Genomic DNA, 26,183 nt, shown 5'->3' with positions numbered 1-26,183 from the left:
TTGATCATGGCAATCAGAATACTAAAAGCACAGATAAATGAAAACTAAAGGTAAACTTCTACCCTCTACTTCAGAAAAGTCTTTGAAGAGTAACTTGGCTCAACAGAAAAGTAGACTAATTTATGTCCCAGTTCTTATCATCTTGCTAACTGTTCTATGTAAATAGGGCTAATAAAGACATGCAATCTCTTGTAAAAGAGTACAGAGTAGCTATTGATAGCTTCAGCATAAAGTCTGGTTCCTTTAAAGAACTTCATAGCAGTATCATCCCCATACCACATCTCCACAGGACCAGATACTACAGTAGACATCTTTACATATTAGCCTCTTCATTCTCATTCTCACAATATTCTCTAAGGTAGATACTATTTCATTCTTTTTTTATTTTTGAGATAAGGAAACTGAGCCTCAGAGAAGTTAAGCAAATTACCCAAGGCCACAACATATGTCCTAGGCATACATATGAAATCCAGACCTACCTCCTGCAGCCCAATGGTTATTCAAATATATCATACTGCTATCATCATTTTTCCAAACTTTAAATCATGTCAATTCCAACCTGGCTTTCATTGTGGATTTTTTTTTTTTTAAAGAGAGAGTGAGAGAGGAGAGAGAGAATTTTTAATATTTATTTTTTAGTTCTCGGTGGACACAACATCTTTGTTGGTATGTGGTGCTGAGGATCGAACCCGGGCCGCACGCACGCCAGGCGAGCGCGCTACCGCTTGAGCCATATCCCCAGCCCTCATTGTGGAAATTTTTAACCTATACATAGCTTAGACACTAGACCCCTCACACTTTTACACCAACCCTTTTATTTTGAAACCAACAAAATATACTATTTCATTCTTTAAACTTTAAAATCACCCCTTGCAAAAAAGATCCACCTGACAAATTCCTTCTGAGCCCATCACTTTGCCATCCCTATAATGTGATGGAATACAACTTAAGGCCAGAAATTTTTTTGTTTAAATATTAACTTTGCCTAAATTAACTGTGTAATGTTCAATAAGTCACAAAACTTACCAAAAGCACCCAACAGTAAAATATTAGACTTTAAATTAAAAGACTAAAACCTGTCAGTCTGCTACTAAACACAGACTATAGAAAAGCTTTTCTTGGCCAACAATATTATTTTCTTAACCAAATAAACAAGGCTGGGGATGTAGCTAAGTGGTAAAGTGCCCCTGGGTTAAATCCCTGGTTTAAACAGTCATGTTTATTTTTTAATAATAATAAAAAAAATTTTTACATGATTAATGTGAGCATTAGTTACACCCTTTTTACTTAGTTTTCATATAGTCATTTCCCTGATTAAAAAGTCCAGAATGAGGATTCATAAAATTATATAACTTCAGAACTGCAAAGACCCATACAGATTACCTAACACATTATTGTATCATGACATGAATGGAAAAACTGAAGTCAAATTGCTCAAGTTATTTACTCAAAGTTTTAGTATAAGCTAGGTTTGGTGACACATACCAGTAATCCCAGAGACTCAGGAGACTGAGGTGCCAGGTTTCTGTTCTCACGACTAAAAGGCTCAGGGATCAATCCAGTTGAACTGGGCTAACTGGGCTAACTGGGCTGCATGAAATAACTACACAAGAGACACAAATACCTTTTTCTTTGGGGTCGCTGTGACGGCTCCTCTGACCTTAAAGGTCCGCAGAAAGAGAGAGCGAGAGCACCCTTTTTATTGAGGGAAGCTATTCAAATGAGGCAAGGGGTCAGGTTTCAGGGGGCTGAGTATCTTCATGATGTCCACTGTCAACAGGTTGACTGACACCTGGGTAGGCCGCACCCAAGGGCACAGTAAGAGAAGGGGACACACACAAGGCACTTCCATGGAAGATTCTATCCTAAACAGGGTAAGGGGTTATATTATAAAGGAACAGGTGAGCGTAGCCTCATCCATGGGGCTATAGCAAGACACACCCATGCACGAGACACTGACCCTCGAACCCAAGAAGAGTGGGGAAAGCTCTGCCACATTTCTGCAACTGAGCGCCTCAGCACCCAGCCAGGGAGTGTACTCAGTCACGTGTAAAGTTGGTCTCCCACACTGAGGCAGAAGGATCTCAAGTTTGAGGCACGCTTCTGCAACATAGTGAGGCCCTAAACAACTTAGTGAAACCCTGTTTCCAAAAATAAAAAAATTAAAAAGGGCTGGGGATTGGCTCAGTGGTAAAGCCCCCTTGGGTTCAATACCCAGTACCAAAAAAAGTTTCCTAGTATAAGTCAGCACAAAACAATTGAAATTGACAAACATTACCAAAATATATTTTAAGATCCTATATAAGAATTACAAAGACAAACAAGTCAACTGTCCCTACCACTCTTATATACAAGTTAGTAAAGGCACAGAAATACACACACACACACACTTACACGTAGCCATTAAACAAGGCACACATGCTAAGAAAAGGAAAAATTAATTTCTCCAGTTCTAGAAAGATTTGAGAAAACTTTCTGAAGGGGAAATATCTGAACAGGGATTTGAGTAATGAGTAGGCCTGCCATTATAGACAAGAAGCGAGAGCACAACATGAAAAAGCCAAGAAGCAAGTAGATGAACAGAATATTCAGAAAACAGCATAGTTGGGGGGCAAAGTAACAGAAGTAATCTAAGAAAGCAAAGTGTGGCAAATCCTAAGAGCCAGTGCTTCTTATTCGCCTTTTTTAGCTTACCTCTTCATCCACCTAGGGCTCATGAGCCTAGGACAGAGTTAAATATAATAAAAACTTAATAATAACTTGTAATGACAATATTAATGGCAGCTAGGACTTAGGGTGGGATTATTACATGCACTGTACTAAACAATTCATAAGCACTATCTCCTTTAATCCTCATTCAAAAATATTACAAGGGCTGTGGGTGTAGTTCAGTGGTGGAGAGCTTGCCTAGCATTCCAATGGGCCTAGGTTCAGGTATCCTTGGCAAGGGAAAAAAAAAAATGTATGCATTAGGTGATAACATCACTCATATCACATAAGAGATAATTGACACAAAGAATAAGTAACTTTTTTCCTGAATCACACAGTTAATAGGTGGATTCATACCTAATTCATACCCAATTCATCTGTCTCCAGAACCAATGAACTAATAAACATGAAAAAATGAACCAATCAGAAAATTTACAATCAAATTATCCATCTCCAATATCAATTCTGTACTGCAGAAGAGACAAGCAGAAGAGGACAGGATTCTTCCCAGCTCCCAATTCCATGACATTTCCTCACTTTTAAAGAACATTTTTGTCCTGAGGTTATAGAATGCTCTACGGAGTACAGTTCAAAGCTTCAAAATTTCCCATATCGGAGTGGCCTTGGGCAAGTTGTCACGTTTGAAAGCTTCAATTTTTTTCTCCGAAAAAATGGGTAAAGCTGTACCTACTATGTAAGCAGAAAGTTAGGAGGAAGTGATAACGCATGCAACGCGTCACAGCAAGTCGGATACCCTGCAAGCCAAGACTGTCCACAACAGAGCTCCCGCCCACGTAAGCAAGTGACCAGAGAGGTAAGCAGAAAGGTTAGTCTCTCCCATAGGTAAGAGGGGGAAAATCACATGGCGTTCAGAAAGACCCAGGCGGCCGTTAAAAACACACATTTAGAACAGCCTTGGGCAACGAGTAATCCTGGTCCCCGCGGGGCTACGGTGGAAAAACGGGGCGACAGGGAAGACTCAGGCTGTCTAGTTCACCTCTGTGGCCTGACTGCCTAAAGCAGACTTACTCAGAAGCAGACACTGACTAGTCAGGTGGCCGTGAGCCCCAGTGAAATGCCAAAGCGAGACTTACCCCAAGGCCAGCTTCCCCCGGCTCCTCAGGCTCTGTATCCATGATGCACCTGCAACATTAATACAAACTGTCAACTCGGACTCCCCTATTAACCTTTCTCCTGCCCCTGAACCACTAAGCAATTCTTACCAAAGTCTGCAAGGACGGCCGCCGCCATCTTTCCCCTCCCCCGGCGAAAGCCTCCGAGTTCAAAGGCCAGCGAGGCAAGGCGCATGCGCGATACTCAGGATTGCCCCCCCCTTTACCCGGAAGCAGTGCTGCCATGGAGACAGCAAAGACGCGGCCCAGGCTTAAAGTATAACCAAGCCAGCCTGACTTGAAATTGAATGACTTAATAAAGACCCAAAGTTAACTGGGCGCAGTGGCGCAAGCCTACAATCCCAACGACCGAGGCAGAAGGATCGCAAGTTCACAAGCCAGTCTCAACAACTTAGCAAAATCCTTATAACTTAAAGAGATCCTGCCTCAAAATAAAAATGGTTCGGGTTGTAGAACAGTGGTAAAACGTCCCTGGGCTTTAGCTTCAGAGCCAAAAAAAAAAAAAAAAACCCGAAAAATGGTGGATTTGTAGAAATTCACCAGGATTCAGAAAAATCATGAAGCCTCGTCTCACAAGTGGTCTGAAAGGAGTAGGGTGCAGAGTCCCCGAAATAGACCTGAGTTTTCTTGTCAGAAATAACTCCTTGTGGCACAAGTTGGTAAAGGTCATTGGAAGTCGTGTAAAGCCCTTTTAAAGAATAGATACCTGAAATACGACGTATGATCTTCTAACCCCTACTAATCAGCTTGCCCTCCAAGAGATGAGTCCGTACTCTTGGGCACTTACCGCCAGATGTACCTGGCCGCCGCTTCACTAAACCTCGTGTATTCATCTCAGCAAACCAACAAAGCAAGGATTAACATCTTCAAATGGGAAACATACTCTGGAGAGGTTAAAGTCTCGCCTAAGCACTGGCAAAGCCAGTGATCAATGTAGGGTTCTGAGCTTCCAAAGTTAGTGCCCCTAGACATCCCAATACATTTGACATCTCTATTCTGAGGATAGGTATTTCAGGTTTCTGTTTGCCACCAGGTACCCAGTGCAAACAAGCAATAAACAACACAGTTGTGGAACACAATATGAGCGTTTTGGCATGTTTGAGTTGGAAGGAGTTCCATTATTTTTCCTCCACAGAATTTAACCGCATACAATTCCCTTCAGAGTTGGCGCACAATCAAGCAAACCAAAAGAGGGACTCCATTCCTCTTTAATCTTTGAATACCAAAATCCCAGGATCAGGATCTCGACCCAGATGCAAAAACTATTCCTTCTCTTTCTGATTTCTGATCCATATTTTAATTTTTCGTTGGCTACATTCTTACAGATGTCTTTAAAATATGTCTGGAACTAGTAAGGTACCCTCGCATGGGCCAGTGATCGCACAGGGCCAAAGAATAAAGCGGCAGTGGGCGGAGGTGGCTCCAACAGTCTAAACCGTTAATTAAATGGTTTGCTATGGGAAGTGAAAATAGCTAACCTCAGGGCTGAGCTTAGGCAGGACAGAACCCTCCAACCGGATTGGGCGTACTCTTGCCTTCCTCGAGGCTGGGAGGACTAGCGCAGTGAGCGCGGCGCGGCCCCGCCCTTCCCAGCCCAGAGGTAGCGGGAAAGGAGCTCGCGATGCCGTGTGGACCTCGGCGCGCGCCGTAGCGGCGGCCCGAGGAGGCGGGTCTTGAAGTAGACCCCGCCCCCTTCCCGGCTGCGGCGTGGAGCTGCGAAAGATCCATCCTTGTAGCTGCTTCATTCTGCCTCGGCTGCCGGTGATTATGGGGCAGGAACCGCGGACGCTGCCGCCCTCTCCTAACTGGTACTGCACCCGCTGCAGCGATGCAGTGCCCGGGGGCCTCTTCGGTTTCGCGGCCCGGACCTCCGTCTTCCTTGTGCGCGTGGGCCCGGGAGCAGGCACGACCCCGGGGACTCCCGCGTTTCGAGGTAACTCCCCCCACTTCTGGGCCGCAGCCCTCCTGCTCTCCCCCGGAACACCGGCTGATTGTCTCCAGTCACCCCTTTTCCTATAGTTCCAGATAGTCTGCGACTGCGGCAGAGAGAAGGGGTCTGCCAAAGTCACTAAGATGAGTCGCGATGAGTCTCCAAGAATGATCCCCACCACGCTGTGGCCGAGCGGTCCCGCCTCCCGACGCTCGCACGTGGGACCGCTAGCTTACTGAAGTTAGCAGTGTCCAGACCCAGGCATTTAAGATGTCTTGGCTTGCTTCCCCGACCCAAGTGCGCGCTGGTCCCCTGGGAGCCTTCCAAGAGTTGGGGACTGCTTGCAGAATTATGTGACACTCTTGGTTCCGTGTGATAAATGGGTAGAGTCAGATGCTTTCAGCTCCAAACTAGGTTTTGATTATGCTTTAGAATATATTTATTTCATTCCAAACTACCTGTAGCCAGACTAAAGTTGAATGGCTTTTATATTTCTTATTTTGAGTTGCTCCCCAGACTGTGAACTAAGCACAGCAAGGGATATCAACATTATTTTACAGTTGAGAATATTGAGGTTCAAAGGGAGAAAATGACTTGTCTGAAGAGCCAGTACAAGCACCTAGGATTCTGGTTATAAGTCTGTGGGTATTTTTATTATACATAGATTAAGTAACTCCAAAGCATTTGCTAACTTATCATCCAACAACAGGATGATTCTGTCTGGAATTTGGGATAGCAATTTAATTAACCTAAAGTGTAATTTTACCTGAAGTCATAGGAGAGTTGGTGGGACACACTGAAAGAGTCTCTGGCTTCACGTTTTCTCATCACCCTGGTCAGTACAACCTCTGTGCCACCAGCTCCGATGATGGGACTGTGAAAATCTGGGATGTAGAGACAAAAACAGTTGTGACAGAACATGCACTCCATCAGGTACCATGGCTTGCTGATTTCTTATAATGTTTTTTATGTATATTTTGAGAGTTCTTTTGTTTCAAATAGTCTTGGTAACTTATCATTGCAGGGTAACTTATGAATGTACTCATTAATTAAATAAGAAGCCCTATATTGTAAGTTGTCTCAAAGCTTTTTTAAAGAGGCTGCATATTTTGTTTATAAATCAGAAGTTAGCAAACTACTATGCCACCTGTTTTTGCAAAGAACTATTAGAATACAGCCACATTTAGATCTTTCTACGGCTGCTTTCATATAGCAAAATTCTGTTGCAAAGGAGACAATGTGATTTGTGAAGTCTAAAATATTCAATAGTTGGTTGTGCATTTAAAATAGACACCTGGTATAAACTATAAATGAGTGACTGAAACTCATTTCTAAAACAGATGATTACATGATGTACCTATCTTTTAAGAGAACAAAGGAAAGGAAAAGACCTGCTTAAACTTTGTAAGAACTTTGCATTGAAGGAAGGAAAAAAATTAATGATTCTTTAATTCCCCAGTAGTCTAAATTTTTCTACAGTTAATATAGTGTTGCTAAACAGGTAGCATTAATAAGTATTTATGAAGTACCTATATCATGCTTAACATTATGCTTATTTGTGAAACAGGTTAAAATAAGTAAAAATTGGGCATTGACAAATCAGAAACAAATATTTTGTTGTTGTTGTTTTGAAGCATACAATATCAGCGTTGCATTGGTCTCCTCGAGTAAAGGACTTAATAGTATCTGGGGATGAAAAAGGAATCGTTTTCTGTTATTGGTTCAACAGAAATGACAGCCAGCACCTCTTTATAGAACCCAGGACAATATTCTGTCTTACTTGTTCACCTCATCATGAAGATTTAGTTGCCATTGGGTAAGTGTTCTGCCATCTGTATGGATAGTTTACTTTGTTTTTGCTCATATTTTTCATTTGCATTACCTTCTCCAATGTCTTTACTCCTTGAATACAGATGTTAACTGCTCCCCTGAGCCCTTGGGATCATTTATTCCTTTGATCTCTAGGTCTTTACTATCTCTCTCCCTCCCTCTTTGTTTTCTTCTTTTCTGCTGTACTCTGCTTTCCTTGTTCTTCTTATCTGATTTTTCCAGTCAACATTCAAATGTTAGAAATGTCCTCTTTCACTTTTTTCTCACTATCTTTTATGATTCCCAGAGGACTGCTGTCTCTGGTTCCAGTCATTCCCATTAGGTTGGGGAAGTGATGTGGCCTTGGGATCTGTGTTCTTCCTGATCACTGAGGTTGTTCCACTTGAGCTGCCTGAGTGGGCATCCCCTTCCCTCTCCAGTCCATGTACTTCTCACACAAAGATATTTCCCTCCATTTTGAAGATTTCACATAAGTATTTCCATTAGTATATTAGAGATGAAAGTCTGAGGGAAGTGGATGTTAGAGAATTGTTTTGGGGTAGGATAAATTAATGGAAATAAATTTTTCTCAAAGTGTGAAAATTTTATTTCCATTAACTTATCCTAATACACTTGTAAAAGTGTGCACGGATATGAAGGCAGAGAGGAGGTATGGAATCAAGAGAGTGTTAAATGAAAGATACAAGGACATGTTGCCATAATGGGGCGGGGATGCAGCTTATTGCTGGTAAACTGATAAATACAGAAGATTGTTATGGAAAAGTTGAGATTGGATTTAGATATAAGTAGAATAAAAAACAGTTGAAAATATGGAAATAAGCTGGGTGAGGTAATGCATGCATTCCAGAGACTTGGGAGGATGAGACAGGAAGTTATCAAGTTGGAGCCAGCCTCAGCAACTTAGTGAGGCCCCATCTCAAAGTAAAAAGGGCTGGAGAGGTAGTTCAGTGATAGAGTGCCTCTTGGTTCAGTCTTCAGTACTGAAAGAGAAAATGAATATGGAAATAATTACAGGTAGGTTTGGAAGTAGAGAATATTCCATTCTGTGGCTTCAGATTTTCTCTGTGAAGCATAAATGAAAGAGGTAGAGTCAAGTTCAGGGTCAAGAAGAAGGCATGAACACTCCAAAGAATAGGAAAATGAACTTAGGGAAATTGGTGGTTCAGTGTTCACTGCTGAGTGGCCAAGCTAAGGACCATGGTCATGAATTTAAATTAGTCAAACTGATTGAAAAAGGAGATCTTTGGATTCAATAAGGTTTGGGGTTTTGTGGAATAAATAACCCTGAGGGAGAGAAGAAAGGGAGATTGTAGTGTTTTAAAGAGCAACTATAGTTATGGATCCTGAAATCTGTTCTGCATGAAGGGAAGGGTAGGAAGATGGGTGAGGGCAAGTGGTAACGAAAATATCGGGGATCTGTAGATGGGCAGTCTCAGGAAGTGGGAGCACTGTTGTAGTGAGGGTACTAGAGGATGAGCAGAAAGGGTAGTAGTGTCCAGGGGGTCAAAGAAACTTGAATCAAATAAACCTTGAAAAAAGCAGCAATTCTTAGAAGTAAAGTCTGTAAGGAGGAGGGAACTGCATCGTCAGGCACAGAAGATTGGCTCAGAAGCATTTGTTTATAGACAATCTTTAAGACATTATTCCCAGAAAGCTTAACTCAGGTTTTCAAAACAGCTGGATCTCGTGACACTTAGGTAGTATAATTTGATGATCTTCAAAGTCCAGGTAGTCAAAAGATTGATCTATTCTTGGGGTTTTTTGCTTGTTTTTTAATCTGCAGTATTGTTTTTTCCCTGTAGAATTATCTGTTGTATAGGGAGTGTAAGTAGATACGGCCACTTTGGAAAGCAGTTTTGCACTATCTAGTAAAGCAATGGTGCACATATCTTACATTCTGGCAGTCCTATTTCTAGGTATCACATGTGAAATTGTTATAGTACATTAGTAGCAGCTTTTATGTTTGTAATGCCAGAAAAAATGGAAACCCTTCAAAAGGACTCTGAGTGAGTAAACTGTGATGTAGTCATATAATACAGGATTCGTATATACAATAGTGTGAATGACTGACCATGAACTAGAATTACATGTATCAACATGGATGATTCAGAAACAGAATGAGTGGAAAAAGCAAGCTCCCCCCCAAAAAAATTAGTAAATAAACCTGCAAGATACCTTTACTATGAGGTTTTTAGATATACAGACTACTTCTCTTTTGTATTTAAAAATATATAACCAAAAAAGGCTAGCAAAGTTAAGAAATAGTGATTTATCTCTGGGAAGGGGAAAAAGAGGTTTGATCTATGTGGTAAAGCAAAGTATTTCAGATGTTTTGGTAATTATTTTTTTCTTATGCGAGGTGGTAGATACTCTGTTATGTGTCTGAAATAATTCATATTTTTAAAGCTCTTAGAATGTCTCTGTTTTTTTCTGGATTCATAAAATGGCAACCATGGAACATACAGATCTAGAATATTGAGTGCTTTGGCTTTTCAGTTTCCAGTTAGAAAAGTAGTGTCATTTATGAAAAGGAAACTTTTCAGAGAACTAGAATAAATTCATCTCTAATTTAGAGGAGTTGCTGGACTTCTATCAGAACTGGAACTCCTGTCAGTTCCCTTAGAATAAAAGTATGCTCCACTGCTGGAGCTTTTGAAAGGCAACATGGAGAAGGGTGTTAACAAAACTAGGAAGCATCAAACACTTAGGAAAAACAACAGAAGTATTTCTTGTTCTTTCTCTTTCTCCCCTACCCCAAATGCACCTACATAACTTAAAAGTTCACAGTGATAAATCCTAAGCAAGAATATTTACTAGAGAGACTATCTGTCTTCATTTTTCACTAATATTTCTAACTCTTGTTTTTTAGCTATAAGGATGGCATAGTGGTTATAATTGACATCAGTAAGAAAGGAGAAGTTATTCACAGGCTTCGAGGCCACGATGATGAAATCCACTCCATAGCCTGGTGTCCCCTGCCTGGTGAAGACTGTTTATCCATAAACCAAGAGGAAAATTCAGGTAGAGATGAATGAAAGGAGAGTATTCTTTAGACCTAAAAAACAAAGTAGGTAGACTTGCATTGTCTCAATTACATTTAAAACTTGAGATTTCACATACCAGACCTATGAAAAGTGATCGCTAAGTTTTGGGAACCCTTGGGAACTAATTTTTCTCTCACAAGTACATGTTTAATGCAAAATAAAAACAAAATTACCCTCTTTCTTTTAGAAGAGCCTGAAATCCCCAACGGGAAACTTATAGCTCAAACTCCAGTAACAAAAGGCTGTTACTTAGCAACTGGAAGCAAAGACCAGACTATTCGAATCTGGAGCTGCTCTCGAGGCCGAGGTAAAATTGATGTTGGATGTTTCTTTTGTAATATAAACTATGTTGATCCAGTGAAATTAGCTGTTCTTTTGTTCTGTCTTCTTGTTCTGAGAGTGCCTGATCTGTCCGAAATTTGTTTTTTACTTTCCTGTGTATAAAATCGCTGCCCTTGTTTAGCCTGGGCTAGAACTCTGTACTCTGAAATTTTTTTGAGTGTTAGATAATGATGCATTCTAAGAGAAGGCAGGGACCCCTGCTTTATAGAAGGGTCACTATTTGCCACGGAGAGAAAGACATTTAAGGACATGAATGTTGGTACTTGGCAAGACCTGGGGCAAAGGAATAAAAAAGATCTCTACTGTATAAATGCAGAATAAATAATATATTCTGGGAATATGGCTTAGTGGTAGAGAGATTACGTAGCTTGTATAAGGCCCTGAGTTTCATCCCTGGTACCACCCAAATAATTAAATAAATAAATGTGTGTGTGTGTATTTCCAGCGTAGATATGTATTTCCATACAAACACTTTGTCCAAAGAAGCTAAAAATCCACATGTGGGTATCTGGATGAGAATCCCTCCAGCAGGGTAACCTCTAAACTTAGAGCTGTGTAATACAGTAGCCTTCAGTTCTGGTTGTGCAGCAGAATGAGCTGGAGTGTTTTGGAAAAATATAGGCTCCTAGACCCCACTTCAAATCTACTGAATCAGAATCTAGGTGCTAGACCCTGACACATGTGGTTAGAACCTGTGGTTCTAACACCCAGTACAGATTAGGAACCACCAGCTTAGTGCTGACAGAGATGCTTCCCTGTCACAATGTGTTGTCTGCCAAAGGGATTTATGACCAACAGGAGGAGGATTCCTGCTCTCTGTCCTTCCAGCTCTGAATTTGGGTTGCATTACCACTTGAGTTCTCAGGTCTAATTGGGAGCTCATTTTTCCAGACCAAAAGAAATATTCTTAATGTGTTTGGGTTGCCAAGACAGCCTGAAGATCTTGCTTGACCTAAAGGTAGGTGGGCTGGTATTAATCACCATGTATAATGTTTCCATGGGAAAATAGTGTATTCATTGTCAGTAACTAACAAACCTTTAAATTGCAGATCATGCATTGTCTTTAAGTTCGTGGTTTCAGTGTTTTGGTGCTCACTGGCCATTTCACCTACAGGAGTGATGATTTTGAAACTACCTTTTCTGAAGAGAAGAGGAGTGGGTGTAGACCCAACCGTCAAAGAGCGCCTATGGTTGACTCTCTACTGGCCCAGGGATCAGCCAACGCAGCTGGTGTCCAGTTGTTTTGGGTAAGTCTGCTTTGGTCATACTTTTTCTGATAAATTTTGTTTTCCTGTGTGGCCTCAAGATTCCTAGGCTTCTCATTAGAGACACAGAAGATGGGTCTCACACACACAAGTGATCCATTATGACCCAAGTAGTATTGACTTGTGTTATGATGGGCCAGTTGAAATGTAAAAATCATGAGACCTGCGCCCTGCAAACAGAATTGTTTAAAACACACACACACACACACACACACACACACACACACATAACAAGCCTGGAGTTAAAGAGTATCTGACTCTGAAGTCAGACACAGAATCAACCTGCTGCTTACCTGCCTTATGTGTGCAAGAGGCAGAGAGGGTGATACTATTTTTTGTCCCTTAGCAAGGCTGTGACCACTCGGTAACAAAACTGATTGAGCACTTTCCATGGGAAAATACAAACCATTTTTCCTCTGCTTTCACACCACAATTATCAATCCAGAAGACTTCTGAGACTCCAGAAGGCATGGGGATTTCTCCTGCCGAGCAAGCAAGTGATTAATTCTGCAGCTAGGTATCTTCCACTTCAGTTCTGGCAGAATGTCATGCCCCCGAGTTGAGAGTTTGACCCCCAGCTCTCCCACACACACTTTATATGCTAGTTGCAAGCCCCAGGTGGTTTTGCATGGACTTCTGCCCCACACACTGTAATCAGGGCCCCACGACCCCCTCCTTTGGTTCAGTTAATTTGCACATGTTGCTCACAGTTTAAAGGAAACGGATGAAGAAATGCATAGGGTGGGATATAGGAGAAGTTTATAGGCCCTTTGGGCATGCCACCCTCTAGAACCTTTCATATGTTCAGCTGTCTGGAAGCTCTCAGGGCCCTGTCTTTGGGTGTAAGGGGTTTATAGAGGCTTCATTACATAGGCATGATAATTAAATTCTTCACTATTGGTGATCAACTTAACCTTCATTCCCTTCCCTCTCCCTGGAGGTTGAGGATAGGGCTCAAAGTTCCAACCATCTAGTCCCACGTTAGTCTTTCTGGTGACCAACTCCTAACATGAAGCTGTCCTAAAGTCTGCCAACCATTAGTCAACTTATTAGCATACAAGAACATATATATGCCTTTGGAGATCTCAAAGCTTTTAAGAGTTATATGCCAGGAAAGAACAAAGACCAGATACATATTTCACAAATCTAGTTTGGAGCCTGAAAGCATCTGGCTCAACCTGTCCATCATACTGAAACAAGAGTGTCACATAATTCTGCAGGATCTGTGTAAGGCATACAGGTGCAAGCAGCCCTCAGCCCCTGGAGGGCTCCCAGGGGACCAGCATGCACTTTGGGTGGGAGAGGCAAGCCATAAACATTTCAAAAGCATAGTTGCTGAAGATGATAAATTAATTTAGTAGACAAGTTCTTGCAGGTAAAACACATAGAGTCCTTCCAAAATATTAACCATGACCCTACTTTCCACCAATACCCAAAAAAAGAGATTGTTTCTTGAGCTTTGAAGCTATTCAGATTATAGTAGTATTTTATAATTAAAGCTGGTAGAGAACTCTGTTCAAAAGTTAATCTAGAACATTTACATATTTCAAAGAATAATGAAAGCATGCATAATAAAACACCCCTCCCACTTCTCATCCATGTTACTTGCTTCTCTTTCTGTAGGCATTCATGATTTTCTGTGTGTTCTCCAAGAGATATTTTGTGAATATGGCAGAAAATGCCGCTTTTCTCTCCTTAAAGGTGTGAATCAAGATCACAAACAAGGTTAAAAGAAAAGTAAAACTACTTTTATTCAGCTGCAAAACAGATTTGCAAATTGGAAATGCATGGGTTTGTACTTTCTAACAAGAAGTGGGTACCTGCCACTTAGCATTGTCTGGGGGATTGAAGCAGGTCTAGCAGTTGGAAACTGTCACAGAGCAGGGTTGTCATAAATGTTACCAGTCCTTTGGAATGTTCAAGTCAAGAGGCAAATAGGCAGTCAAGTATTTTCCCTCTGGCAGATTCGGTTTGTGACATTTCTGCGTGGCAGCGAATCTCTTAAGGCTCAGAAAAGGAAGATGACTCTCTTTTTGACCCTTCTGCAGCCATGTTGACTTTTATCAAAGGACCAAAAATAATTATTTTACAACTGTGGACTCAGACTCTGACTCAATAATCCTTGCTTTAGATTGCTTGTGTTCTTCTTCACAGGGGTGAACTGCTGCTTTGGGATCTCACTCAGTCTTGGAGACGGAAATATACCCTCTTTAGCACTTCATCAGAAGGACAGAATCATTCCAGAATCGTGTTTAATTTATGTCCTTTGCAAACTGAGGACGACAAGCAGCTACTTCTTTCCACATCAATGGATAGAGATGTAAGAACTGCTTAGATTTCATCAGCTTTGTAAAATAGGGATTTGCAATCTGGGTGGGATTAGAAAGTCTTGGTCCTCATACCACCTCCCTACTTAAAGTTTTAGAGGTGCTATTGCCAGTTGGCACTCTATATATCAGCAATGCACAGAGAGGAGGAAGGTGAGGAACCACCAAGATGCTTTTCTGCTAAAGTGCCTATGATAAAGATGAGTAGAAGTGTCCTCAGAAGGGTGCATAAGATCATCATGCTTTGACTTATCCGCATCTGTAATTTAAGAAGCAGAATCATCTGCTCATGGTGAAATCTCTCTGAGGGAGAATTATCTGTATTTAGAGCCCATGACCTTGCTGTTCTGCTTCTGAGCTGGGCTCATAAACTTCATTTTCTCTCAAGTCTCTCTATTTAGGTAATAACTAAAAACTTTCTACTCCTAGACTGTAAGCCATTTTGCTTTTTAGATTGCAACTCCGATCTTTCCACATGCTGGAGCTGTGTTCCTCCTTATTTAGTTTGCTGAATGAGGAGGTTACCAGGAATGGAAAGACCACTGACCTCTGGGAAATGGGAGGTCTGGGTTCTGGTTTATTCTATGACCCTGAATTCACTGGACATCTCTGGGAATAAATATATTCCAAGATCCTGTTGAGCTGTGTGATTATTGCTGATTTTTTTCCCCTAAGAGATGCTTTTCCAGTTCCTACTGAATGGTTAAATTACATTGTCCTTGCTCACTATGAGCTTATCCCATTTGGAATATTGGAGTCTTTTTCCTATTTCTCTGCTTTTTTGAAATATTTAGACCCTAACTTTTAATCTTTCCAGGTAAAATGTTGGGACCTGGCCACACTGGAGTGCTGCTGGACCCTGCCTTCCCTCGGTGGGTTTGCCTACAGCCTAGCTTTCTCTCCTGTGGATGTGGGCTGTTTGGCTATAGGCGTTGGGGATGGCATGATCCGTGTATGGAATACTCTCTCCATAAAGAACAACTATGATGTGAAAAACTTTTGGCAGGGTGTCAAATCCAAGGTTACAGCGGTAAGGATACTTTCTTTGAATTTTTTTTTTTTTTTTTTTTTTAAGAATATCCACTCATTTAAGTGAACTCTGTTATAAATCAAAAGTTGTTTAAAGGTATTTTTGATGAAGTTTGAAACTAGGAAAGCAGAATCCTCCAAACAAACTCACCATCCCTAGATTCAGAGTTTGAAATTATTAAGGCTTTGTTTTACTTGTCATGTTTTCTAACAGAAATAAATTGATTAAAAACAACCTAAATGTGTATTTATGGGAGGTTATTATAATATAACTACATATTAGAATGGTATCAAATTACTAAAAATAGTGAGTTTTTTTTAACTGTGGAAGGATGTTAATTTATAAAAATTATAAAATGGAATGCAGGGTAGAAAACATGTTTTAATTTTTTGTTTTCTCTAAAATGATACCTCTGTGTTGGCTATTTACTCTAAACCCAATAAATATGGGTGATTTTAAAAGAACACTAAATGACGAAGTATAGAAAGTAGACTTTCTTTTCCCTCTACTCCATGCCCCTATTACCATGACCCAGAGAAATAGTCTTGACAATTTGAGATACATCATTCCAAATTTATTAATTATTAATTAAACTGTATTTTCTAAATTGTTTTAGAATCTTTTTCTTCTTTTTTTAGTGCCAGGGATAGGTTTCTATGCATGCTAAGCAAGCATTCTATCACTGAGCTGAATTCCCAGCCCCTATTCTAGAATCTTTTACCCTAGTCTACAATATGTCATGTTTTTTCTATCATAAGTATTTAAGTTTATTCACAAAAATGTCTGAAAAGAAAAATAACAAAATTGGCAATTATTTTTTGTTTTGCATGGTGAAATTACAGATGACTTTCACTTTGCTATTAATCCATCTTTTTTTTTTCTTTTAAACAATGAAAATTAAAAGAAATCAACAGCAAGAAAGTCTCCCACTTGAACACTTAGATGCTTGAGATTCCCATAACAGTGTGTCCCCTTTCTCATATATTTTCATTTGGAAACTCTTTTCTTGTAGCTGTGCTGGCACCCAAACAAGGAAGGTTGCTTAGCTTTTGGAACTGATGATGGAAAAGTGGGATTGTATGACACCTACTCCAGCAAGTAAGCAATACTTGATTCTTGTTTGGCCAATTCACCAAAATGTCAGTGATGGATTTAATTTGAGTTTATACACGTGATATACAAAAAATTCTAACTTGAAGAATGAGGTTCAGAACTCAGAATCTTATTTTTAAAATTTTTTTCAGGTGATATTGATTCAGCCCATCTGATTTGGGGGAACCACTAACATAAATCATTTGCTTTTATTTTTACAAAAGTTTTCGTGCAGACATGAAAGTTGAAAGACAAGTAGAACATCTGTGTGCCTTATCTCAGTTTTTAGCCATACCATTTATCTGTGTGTCTCTGTATTTATCTCATCTAAAACATGAAACAAAGTTTCAAACATAAAATTGTGATACTCCCCCCTCTCAAGAAACAAGGTCGCAGGTTTCGTGACACTCCTCTGCAGGTTTTTTGGTTTTGATTTTTTTTTTTTTACCAGGGATTGAACCTAGGGGTGCTTGACAGTGTCTCACTGAGTTTCTTAGGGTCTCATTAAGTTGGTGAGGCTGGCTTTGAACTCTCAATCCTCCTGCCTCAGCCTCCTAAGCCACTAAGGATTACAGGCGTGTGAGGCAAGAAAGACCTCTACCACGGAGCTACAGCCCCAGCCCCTAGATAGATTGATTACTCCATATCTTGTACTTGTCTAGTTATTCCCTTAACGTGATTTCTAACTCATTTATGTATTCCTATCATCCCTATTATATTTGCTATCAACTGCAAGTCATAGCTAAGCAACCTTATCCCTTTACAGTAGTCATTAGTCATAGGTGACTAGTCAGCACCAGAAAAGTGCTAAGTCCAAGTTGAGATGTGCTATAAGTGTAAAATATATTGAAGTATTAGTATTAGAAAAGAATATACAAAATATCTCAAAAATATTTTAGTTTTAAATTACCTTTTAGCCTGGTACAGCGGCATACACCTGTAATCCCAGCGACTCAGGAGGCCAAGGCAGGAGGATTGCAAGTTCAAGCCAGCCTCAGCAACATAGCAAGGCCTTAAACAACTTAGTGAAACTCTGTCTCAAAACAGGCTGGGGATGTGGCTTAGTGGTTAAGAGCCCCTGGGTTCAATCCCCAGTCCAAAAAAGAAAGAAAGCAGGAGATATGAGAAAAAGCATACCAAACTTGCCAGATGTATTGGAGTAATTTTTTTTTTTTAATATTTACTTTGTACTTGTAGTTGGGCACAATACCTTCATTTAATTCATTTATATGTGATGCTCAGGATTGAACCCAGGGCCTCGATGCTATGGGAGTAACATTTTTATCTGAGTGAAATATGTTTAGGGCTTAATCATTTTGGTTATGATGGGATATTATTATGTTGTATGTTATTTAAATGTTTGCTTTTTTTATAGTTGAATATTTGGAGAAGAGTGATGCTCAATAGTTTTTCTATAATACAGCAACTAAATTTATAAATAGGGACTTTTGAGAAAAATATGGTGTATTTTTCACCTTGCCTTTTAGTTTAAATCTTTGTTTGTTCTCCACCTCTCCTTACCCGCAAAGACCTCCCCAGATTTCTAGCACATATCATAAGAAGACTGTGTACACGTTAGCTTGGGGACCACCCGTACCCCCAATGTCACTTGGTAAGTGTCTAAGCCATTCTTTAACAAATATAATTTCTTTTCTTCAATTTAATTCTAGGATATGAAAGCAAGAAAGAGTCATAAATGTTCTAGTGCAGACTGCTTGGTTGTCTGCTAGTCCTAGGGGGTCCATGAAAGCAGTAGTGGCAGGTTACAAATTAGAATTACAGAAGAAAACATTTACCTATAAGTTTCCCCAGACTGCCCCCACAACTGTTAAGCATTACTGTCTTTGAACTGAACTTTTTCATTTTACGTAGTTTTCTCATGCTGGATCGTGGCCTTTGACTACTACTTTTCACCCCTTTCCCACTTCTAGCCCCTCAGTCTTGTCTTTCCCATAAGTGATGGGTCTTTCAAAATATCTTTTTGAGTATATTCAACGAAAGTCTTTGATACACTTTCCTTAACTGATACACTTTCCTTAACTACAATGAAACGACTGTAAATTTCCAAAGTAATCGCCTTACTGTGGAGAGGATAAATAGTATCATCAGAACTCAAGCAGCATTGGAATTATATTCCGTTCATCCAACAAGAGGATTACTATAATACTTAGAAAATCACTCCTTTGAAGATACCTCCTTATAGCTAGTCCTGGGAAATCCTGTAGCTTCATGTATTTAAATGCCCAAAGTAAAGTACTTATTTGTAGAAGAAAATGTGAATTCTCTAAAGCTTTGAATGTTAGAAGAATGTTTCAAGTGAATGTGTTCCATCATAGAATTTAACATAGAATTAGTATACCTTTTTACTTCTCCCAATAACTCTTCAGATGGAAAGAACAGTAACTTTATTCTCATGTATTAGAATGCTTCAAATGCATAATTCTTTTTAATTCTTAATTCTCATAGTAGGGCATGGTCAAATCTGTAATAACAAATAGTTAAACTGGTGAAGTTCAAGACTGATAAGCTTTCTTATCTCATGTAGGAGGAGAAGGAGACAGACCTTCCCTCACTTTATACAGCTGTGGAGGGGAAGGAATTGTCCTACAACATAACCCTTGGAAGTTGAGTGGGGAGGCCTTTGACATCAACAAACTCATCAGGGACACCAATTCATTCAAAGTGAGTTATTGTGATCTGGAGTTTCCTGTTGGATTCCTCTGGTTTTTCCATCTTGAATACTAAATGCCATTCTTAGAGAGAGGCGCCTTGTCAAGTCAGACATTGCAGATACTGTGAAGCAGGCTGTGAGTGAACTTGTAGGTTCTAATATATATCTTAAGAGTCTTTATCCTTGAATCCCCCCCCAAAAAAAGTGTCTCAATTGCAATAGTGATTTATGATTTTCAGATCTCTCTCTCTTTTTTTTTTTTTTTTTTTTTTTTTTGGCTAGGAGGTATTGTTGATTGAACTCAGGGGTACTCGACCACTAATCTACATCCTCAGCCCCATTTTGTATTTTATTTAGCGATAGGGTCTCACTGAGTTGCTAAGCACCTCACTCTTACTGAGGTTGGCTTTGAACTCATGATCCTCCTGACTCAGCCTTGTGAGCCACTGGGAATACAGGTGTGCTCCACTTGATTTTCGGATCTTGGCAGTAAACATCCTTTTTATGCCAACCACTTCAACCAAAATGATACTGTGGCAAAAATGGCCCTGTCATATGGTTTCTAAATGCAGCTACAGATATTTTTTTTCTCAAGACTGAATTGGAATTTTGTTTTTAAAGGAAATAATTTCAGAATTACAAAAGCTGAAAAAACAATACAGACAATTTTCTTGTGTCCTTTACCTAGATTCCAATATTTATAGTTTTAGGTGGACACAATATATTTTATTTTTATGTGGTTCTGAGGATCGAACCCAGTACCTCACGCATGCTAGGCAAGCGCTGTACCTCTGAGCCACAACCCCAGCCCCTCAAATGAATATTCTTTTTAATCAATGCTCAATATTTTTGTATGGCTAGAATAAAAATATCACTTAATCATAAATTAATTATATTTAATTATATTCCTTCATTGTCTAAAGTGTTATCTATACATTAACCTTCAATAATGAAAAGAAATTACTGTTCTGACAAGTTTTTAGTTTAGTGGCAATTGGTTATATGCATCAAAAGTTCATACAAGGAGTCTGGACTGGAAATAGAAATTTTGAATCCCTTCACATAAATGATAGATGAAAAACCTCTGGGTGTGTGTGAGATAGGATTAAAAAGAAAAATAAAACAGAAGAGGACCCAAGATGTCTTAGGGACCTATAAAATATAAAGGTGGCAAGGGTGGGAATTCTGGAAAACTGAAAGGATAAGAAGAAAACAAGAAAAGCTTTGGTTAAGGACCAAGAAGCCTTCTAGGAAGACTAGTGGGCACATTTCATTCTTCACTGTGGGACAAAAGTTGCTCCAGTTAATTTTATTTCACAAGATTAAACATTGTAGATGTTTAGTTGTTACTGGCCTCTCTGTCCCATTTAGGAAGTCATAATTAGAATTTTTGTTCTTCGTAATTCTTGAACTAATTAAGAAGACTGTTTAGGAGAATGGCTGTTGTATAATTAGAACATGTTTTAACTCTGGGGACTCCCCCACACACACACCAACCTGTCATCGCTGATTTATAAGATGTATGGAGAAAAGAACAGTGTTTATAGTCAGGATTGGTTTGTTTTGCTTCTAGTACAAATTGCCTGTACACACAGAGATCAGCTGGAAAGCAGATGGCAAAATCATGGCTCTTGGCAATGAAGATGGGTATGTATTTGTTTTCTTAAAAAAGAAATAACTTTGCAGTAGTACGTATTTTGAATCACAAGCTGGCTGATGCCATCTGTAATGTTAATGAGGGAAGCCCCGTTGTAATTTATATTCTGATTTATCATTGATATCTTTAACTGATCCAGGAGCTCTCTGCATTTTGAGAACAACAGAATTATTTAGATTAATTTTAGTTCAAAAATAGCATTTGCCTATAGTATGTTTAGGCTATTTTATGCCTCACAAATGGTCATCTCCTTCATTAAACTGCCTTCATTACACTCTATTTTTAAGAAATAATACTAACTTGGGCACAGTGGCACATGCCTGTAATCCCAGCATCTCTGGAGGCTGAGGCAGAAGGACCTCAAGTTCAAAGCCAGCCTCAGCAAAAGTGAGGCGCTAAGCAACTCAATTAGACTGTGTCTGTAAATAAAATACAATATAGGTCTGGGGATGTGGCTCAGTGGTTGAGTGCCCCTGAGTTCAATCCTTGGTACCAAAAAAATATTTAATAATAATAAGCAGAAATCCTTTGTAGATCTCACTCCTTCCATTGTTAGTCACAATGACATACATAGTCCAAGTTCATACAACAGTCAGTAATTCTTTTAGCTTCCCACCACCATGTATTATTTATTAATGCCTAACAAATACAACTTTCCAGACAGTGTTAGAATTTTTAAATGCTGAATATGCTTATTTTATAAAACAACCTTTTATATCTGGTTCTCCATGAGAGAATGGCCTTTGCGGTGAGTATTATCTCATTCTATTTCACCTTTCCTAGACTGATGGATAAGGGAGCTGCACTCTACTGTAATTTGATTATCCCTCTTGTCTTGGTGTTTCTTATTCCAGATCAATAGAAATATTTCAGGTTCCCAACTTAAGACTGATCTGCACCATCCAACAGCATCACAAGCTTGTGAATACCATTTCCTGGCATCACGATCATGGCAGCCAGCCTGAGCTGAGCTATCTGATGGCCTCTGGCTCCAACAATGCTGTCATTTATGTGCACAATCTGAGAACTGTCCTAGGTAACTTTGGTTTCTTTCATACTTGGGGGGGTTATATTGCTCGTTCACCTACTTTCCATTCTGTTCTTTGTATGTTTTTACTTTATTTTTGGCTTTTTTTTTTCCTTTCAAAAACACTGTATTCATCTTACTCTAAAAGTCTTACAATCATGACAAAAATGTTAATTTAGAGAATAAAGAACACATACACGTATGTGTACACATTATATAATATTATATTTATATTGTGAATTTTCTTGTACAAATTCAATACATGAAAATTTAGTGTTAGCAAATATGTATTCATTATGTGATATGAATACACCAGAATTTATCCATTCACAATTGATTATCATTAAAATTATTTACATTTTTTCAGAAGTAATATTACTTCTGAAATCTTCAGGAGCATGACTAGTTTTCTTACATAAAATTTCTAGAAGTAGATGTGAAGAGATGTGGACATTAAAAACATGTTTTTTTGGGGGGGTTGGGGTTATGGCTCAGTGGCAGAGCACTAAGTTCTCAGCACCACATATAAATAAATAAAATAAAGGTCCATTGATAACTAAAAAGATATTTTTTTAAAAAACAGTTTTTTAAATAGTTAATGCTGAAAGCTGTCCAAAAAGCTGCCAGTTTATACTCCCTTCAGCAGGGCTGCTGTGTTATATACACCTTCAACACACAGCCCATTCCCATCTTTGATAACATCTAAAGCTCATAATCTTGTGAGATGGCTGTTGTTCTCCTCACTTCACTCATGTAGAATCTGAGGTCCAGTCCAGAGAGGTTAGCTAACTTCTTCCACAGCTAGTATACGACAGAATCGAGATCCAAGCCCACAGCCTCATCCCAGAGTCTGCATGTGTTCTAGGAAATACTGTTCCTGCCTGGTAGTTTAACTTTTTCATGAGTGATTTACCTCTGAAGGAACCTTAAACAGCTTTGAGCCCCTTTCAGCACCTACTGATAACCACAGTTCAGAAGGTCAGAAGGGCTCTTGCTTTTCGTTGTTATTGTTTTATTTTGTTTTGTTTTTGCAGTATTGGTAATTAAACAAAACCCAGGAGCATCCTCACTGACTTACATATCCAGCCATTTTGAGACAGGATCTTGCTAAATTGACCAGTCTGGCCTTGAATTTGGGATCCTCCTGGCTCAGGTTCCCAAGTCACTGGGATTACAGGCGTGAGCCACCTCACCTAATGGATCTTTCTTTATTTTTTTCTTTTTAGTTATCTTTATTTATCTTTAATTTATTTGTCTTTAATTAATTTAATTTTATTTATTTATTTATATATGGTGCTAAGAATCGAACCCAGAGCCTCACATATGCCAGACAAGTGGTCTGCCACTGAGCCACAACCCCAGCCCCAATGGACCTTTCTTTTTAATATCAGGGAAATGGGATTACATTTTCCCTCAATATATAGAAATTACCTATCACTAAACTGTTCGTAGTGTTGCAGAGTGATTTCTTTCAGCAATAGTGAAAACAGTTGATTTTAATTTCTGTTGAACTAATTTTTGTTTTCTGAAACAAAAACAAAAAAAATTTTTTTTATTCTAATAGTAACTCTCCTGAATTAAAAGCAATGTGGGAAAAGTATTAAAGTTTAGACACATTAGGGTTGTAATAATACATAGTAGATACACTATAACTAAGGAGCATTGTTAAAGAGCCAATCCTGTCCTTGTGATTATCCACTTTGGCAAAGGACATTAACTTATTTTTCATAGCAGCACAGATCTTTGTTTTTTAAATATTTATTTATTTATTCATTCATTCATTTTGGGTACCAGGAATTGAACTCAGGGACACTTACCACTGAGCTACATCCACAGCCCTATTTTGTATTTTATTAGAAACAGGGTCTCACTGAGTTGCTTAGGGCCTCACTCTTGCTGAGGCTGGCTTTGGACTCGTGACCCTCCTGTCTCAGCCTCCTAAGCTATTGGATTTATAGGAGTGTACCACCACACCCAGCTACCATCCTAGTTTTGATATTTTTATCTTCTTTTTTTTTTAAATAATTCAGTTTTTAAAGGAAGTTGCAATAAGAATGCAAAGACTTTCATCTACCTTTTGCCAGATTCATTTAGCATTTTTGCTATGTTTGATGAATAGTGAACTTTTTTTTTTTTTTTTTTGTGGTGCTGGGGATTAGAACCCAGGGCCTTGTGCATGTGAGCAAGCAATCTACCATCTGAGCTACATTCCCAGCTCAAAACAGTTGTTTTTTACAAGTTCCTACAATTTGGTTTTATCTGGGATTTTCTCATAATTAGCTTGAGATTATACATTTTTATCTAGAATACCATACCATTAAGGATATGTACTTCATAGGATTACATCTAAAAGGCATTATTTTCATTATGATGGCTTCTGGAAGGAAATAATAATAGCTAAAACTTTTTGTGTTAAACCTGTATTTGCCCAGACCCTGTTAATAGGCCCATATACTTAGCCACGAACAGTATTATCTGCTAAAAATCAGATCTGACAAAATCTTGACTCGCGCGTTAACAAGAGTTAACACCTTCATCTAGTCTGTTTTATTTTGTTTTGTTATTGCTAGTTAAGGTAGCAGTAACATCTTTCTCTTACCTTTTAGAGAGCAATCCTGAGGCTCCAGTGACCATTACAGAGCCCTACCGGACCCTCTCTGGACATACGGCCAAGATCACTAGTCTGGCATGGAGCCCACATCATGATGGAAGGCTGGTGTCTGCTTCCTATGATGGTACAGCCCAGGTACTGTTTTGTCCTGGCCCCTTGGGCTCTCACTAATTTAAACTCTGTCCTCTTCCCCCTCCCCATCCAGTTGTGAACATGTTTTCCATCTCCACTGTCACCCTCTACAGAAAGAGATTATCTGAACTCTAGAAGGCATTTTAGTTTTATCTGGACCCTTAGCAGGCCAAGCCGGGTGACATACCATGAATATGGTAGGATAAATTGATGTGAAAACTTCTCTTTCTTCAAACCCAAAAATGAAAATAAAGATGAGCTGCCAGGCCAGAGCTATGTTGAAGGAGTTTAGGTGTTAAAACCAGAATTGACCATAGCAGCTAGGGAACTAACATCTGTGATTGGTCTCTGTCTCAGTATTGAATTGTAATTCAGTTGTTTGCACAAACTGGGAGCCATGAAGACAGGCCTGCATTCTGTGAACTGGACAGAAAGATAACTAAAGAAATAACAAAGCAGCTAATCATTTGTCCAAGGACTTGGGAACAAAAGAATTACCTATGGGAAATTAGAACTCCAATTTCTAATGTAGGTATGGATTTTTTTTTTCATGATGCCAGAAGCCCCAGGCCAAATATTAGCAGATAAATCCGGTTTGGAACAGTGTGATCCATGGTGCATCAATAAAAGCCCATTCAGAATCTCCTTCTTAGGAATACTTAAACTCACTGGAGCATATAAGCCTCCCACGTGAAATAGTACTGTGAAATTGAACTCCTAAGAGAGAAATTACAAACCACATGAGGAAATAAAGAGCCCACAGGTTTTGGTTTTTGTTTGTTTTTTAGTTGTTGATAGACCTTTATTTACCTAGTTATATGCGGTGCTGAAAATCGAACCCAGTGCCTCACACATGCTAGGCAAGTGCTCTACCACTCAACCACAACTCTAGCCACCCCCCACGGATTTTTTAATTGAATAAATTATGCCCCCCAAACAATAGAATAACCAGAAAATTTATTGTCATGTATGTGACTTCTGGTTTCAGGTATGGGATATTCTCCAAGAAGAGCCTCTTTATAATTTCCGAGGACATCGAGGCCGACTGCTTTGTGTGGCATGGTCTCCTTTGGATCCGGATTGCATCTACTCAGGGGCAGATGACTTCTGTGTATACAAATGGCTAACTTCCATGCAAGTTCATTCCCGGCCTCCTCAAGGTCAGTAAGAACATGGAACCCATACAATGCTTGCCTAATTCCCTCTCTCTCTTGCTCTCTTAATTGAGTTTATAAGAGACAAGCAAGGAAGACATTCATGCAGGGAAGGAGCACAGGATAGTAGGGGTCTGCAGCCCACGCAAAGCAGGCAGGCTTTGGGGGCTGAGAACAACACCCTCAGACAGTAGCAAGTGTGCCTAGGGGTCAGATCTTGGTTGCTAAA

At 39.4% G+C, this 26,183-nt stretch overlaps 2 protein-coding genes across 2 annotated transcripts in view; one reads left to right on the top strand and one right to left on the bottom strand.

Annotated features, from left to right (window-relative positions):
* Mrpl22 (mitochondrial ribosomal protein L22) overlaps window positions 1–3,978 on the bottom strand; it is a 41,047-nt gene extending 37,069 nt beyond the window's left edge. The window contains exons 1-2 of the mRNA XM_026388276.2: window positions 3,933–3,978; window positions 3,804–3,852 (exon numbers count right to left, since the gene is read on the bottom strand). Of these exons, the coding sequence (XP_026244061.1) occupies window positions 3,804–3,852; window positions 3,933–3,960 (77 nt within the window). The 5' untranslated portion in view covers window positions 3,961–3,978. The remainder of the gene's footprint in view (window positions 1–3,803; window positions 3,853–3,932) is intronic.
* A 1,567-nt stretch (window positions 3,979–5,545) lies between these two features.
* Gemin5 (gem nuclear organelle associated protein 5) overlaps window positions 5,546–26,183 on the top strand; it is a 45,290-nt gene continuing 24,652 nt past the window's right edge. Inside the window, exons 1-15 of the mRNA XM_026388277.2 lie at window positions 5,546–5,775; window positions 6,545–6,705; window positions 7,407–7,588; window positions 10,472–10,623; window positions 10,834–10,953; window positions 12,103–12,235; window positions 14,408–14,573; window positions 15,398–15,610; window positions 16,623–16,708; window positions 18,232–18,314; window positions 19,248–19,384; window positions 20,947–21,020; window positions 21,885–22,066; window positions 24,664–24,803; window positions 25,789–25,960. Of these exons, the coding sequence (XP_026244062.2) occupies window positions 5,610–5,775; window positions 6,545–6,705; window positions 7,407–7,588; window positions 10,472–10,623; window positions 10,834–10,953; window positions 12,103–12,235; window positions 14,408–14,573; window positions 15,398–15,610; window positions 16,623–16,708; window positions 18,232–18,314; window positions 19,248–19,384; window positions 20,947–21,020; window positions 21,885–22,066; window positions 24,664–24,803; window positions 25,789–25,960 (2,167 nt within the window). The 5' untranslated portion in view covers window positions 5,546–5,609. The remainder of the gene's footprint in view (window positions 5,776–6,544; window positions 6,706–7,406; window positions 7,589–10,471; window positions 10,624–10,833; window positions 10,954–12,102; window positions 12,236–14,407; window positions 14,574–15,397; window positions 15,611–16,622; window positions 16,709–18,231; window positions 18,315–19,247; window positions 19,385–20,946; window positions 21,021–21,884; window positions 22,067–24,663; window positions 24,804–25,788; window positions 25,961–26,183) is intronic.

This window comes from Urocitellus parryii, chromosome 1 (assembly GCF_045843805.1).
Source record: "Urocitellus parryii isolate mUroPar1 chromosome 1, mUroPar1.hap1, whole genome shotgun sequence".
NCBI classification, from domain to species: domain Eukaryota; kingdom Metazoa; phylum Chordata; class Mammalia; order Rodentia; family Sciuridae; genus Urocitellus; species Urocitellus parryii.
Note: the sequence above shows the minus strand (reverse complement) of the source record. Positions and strands in the feature narration are given on the sequence as shown.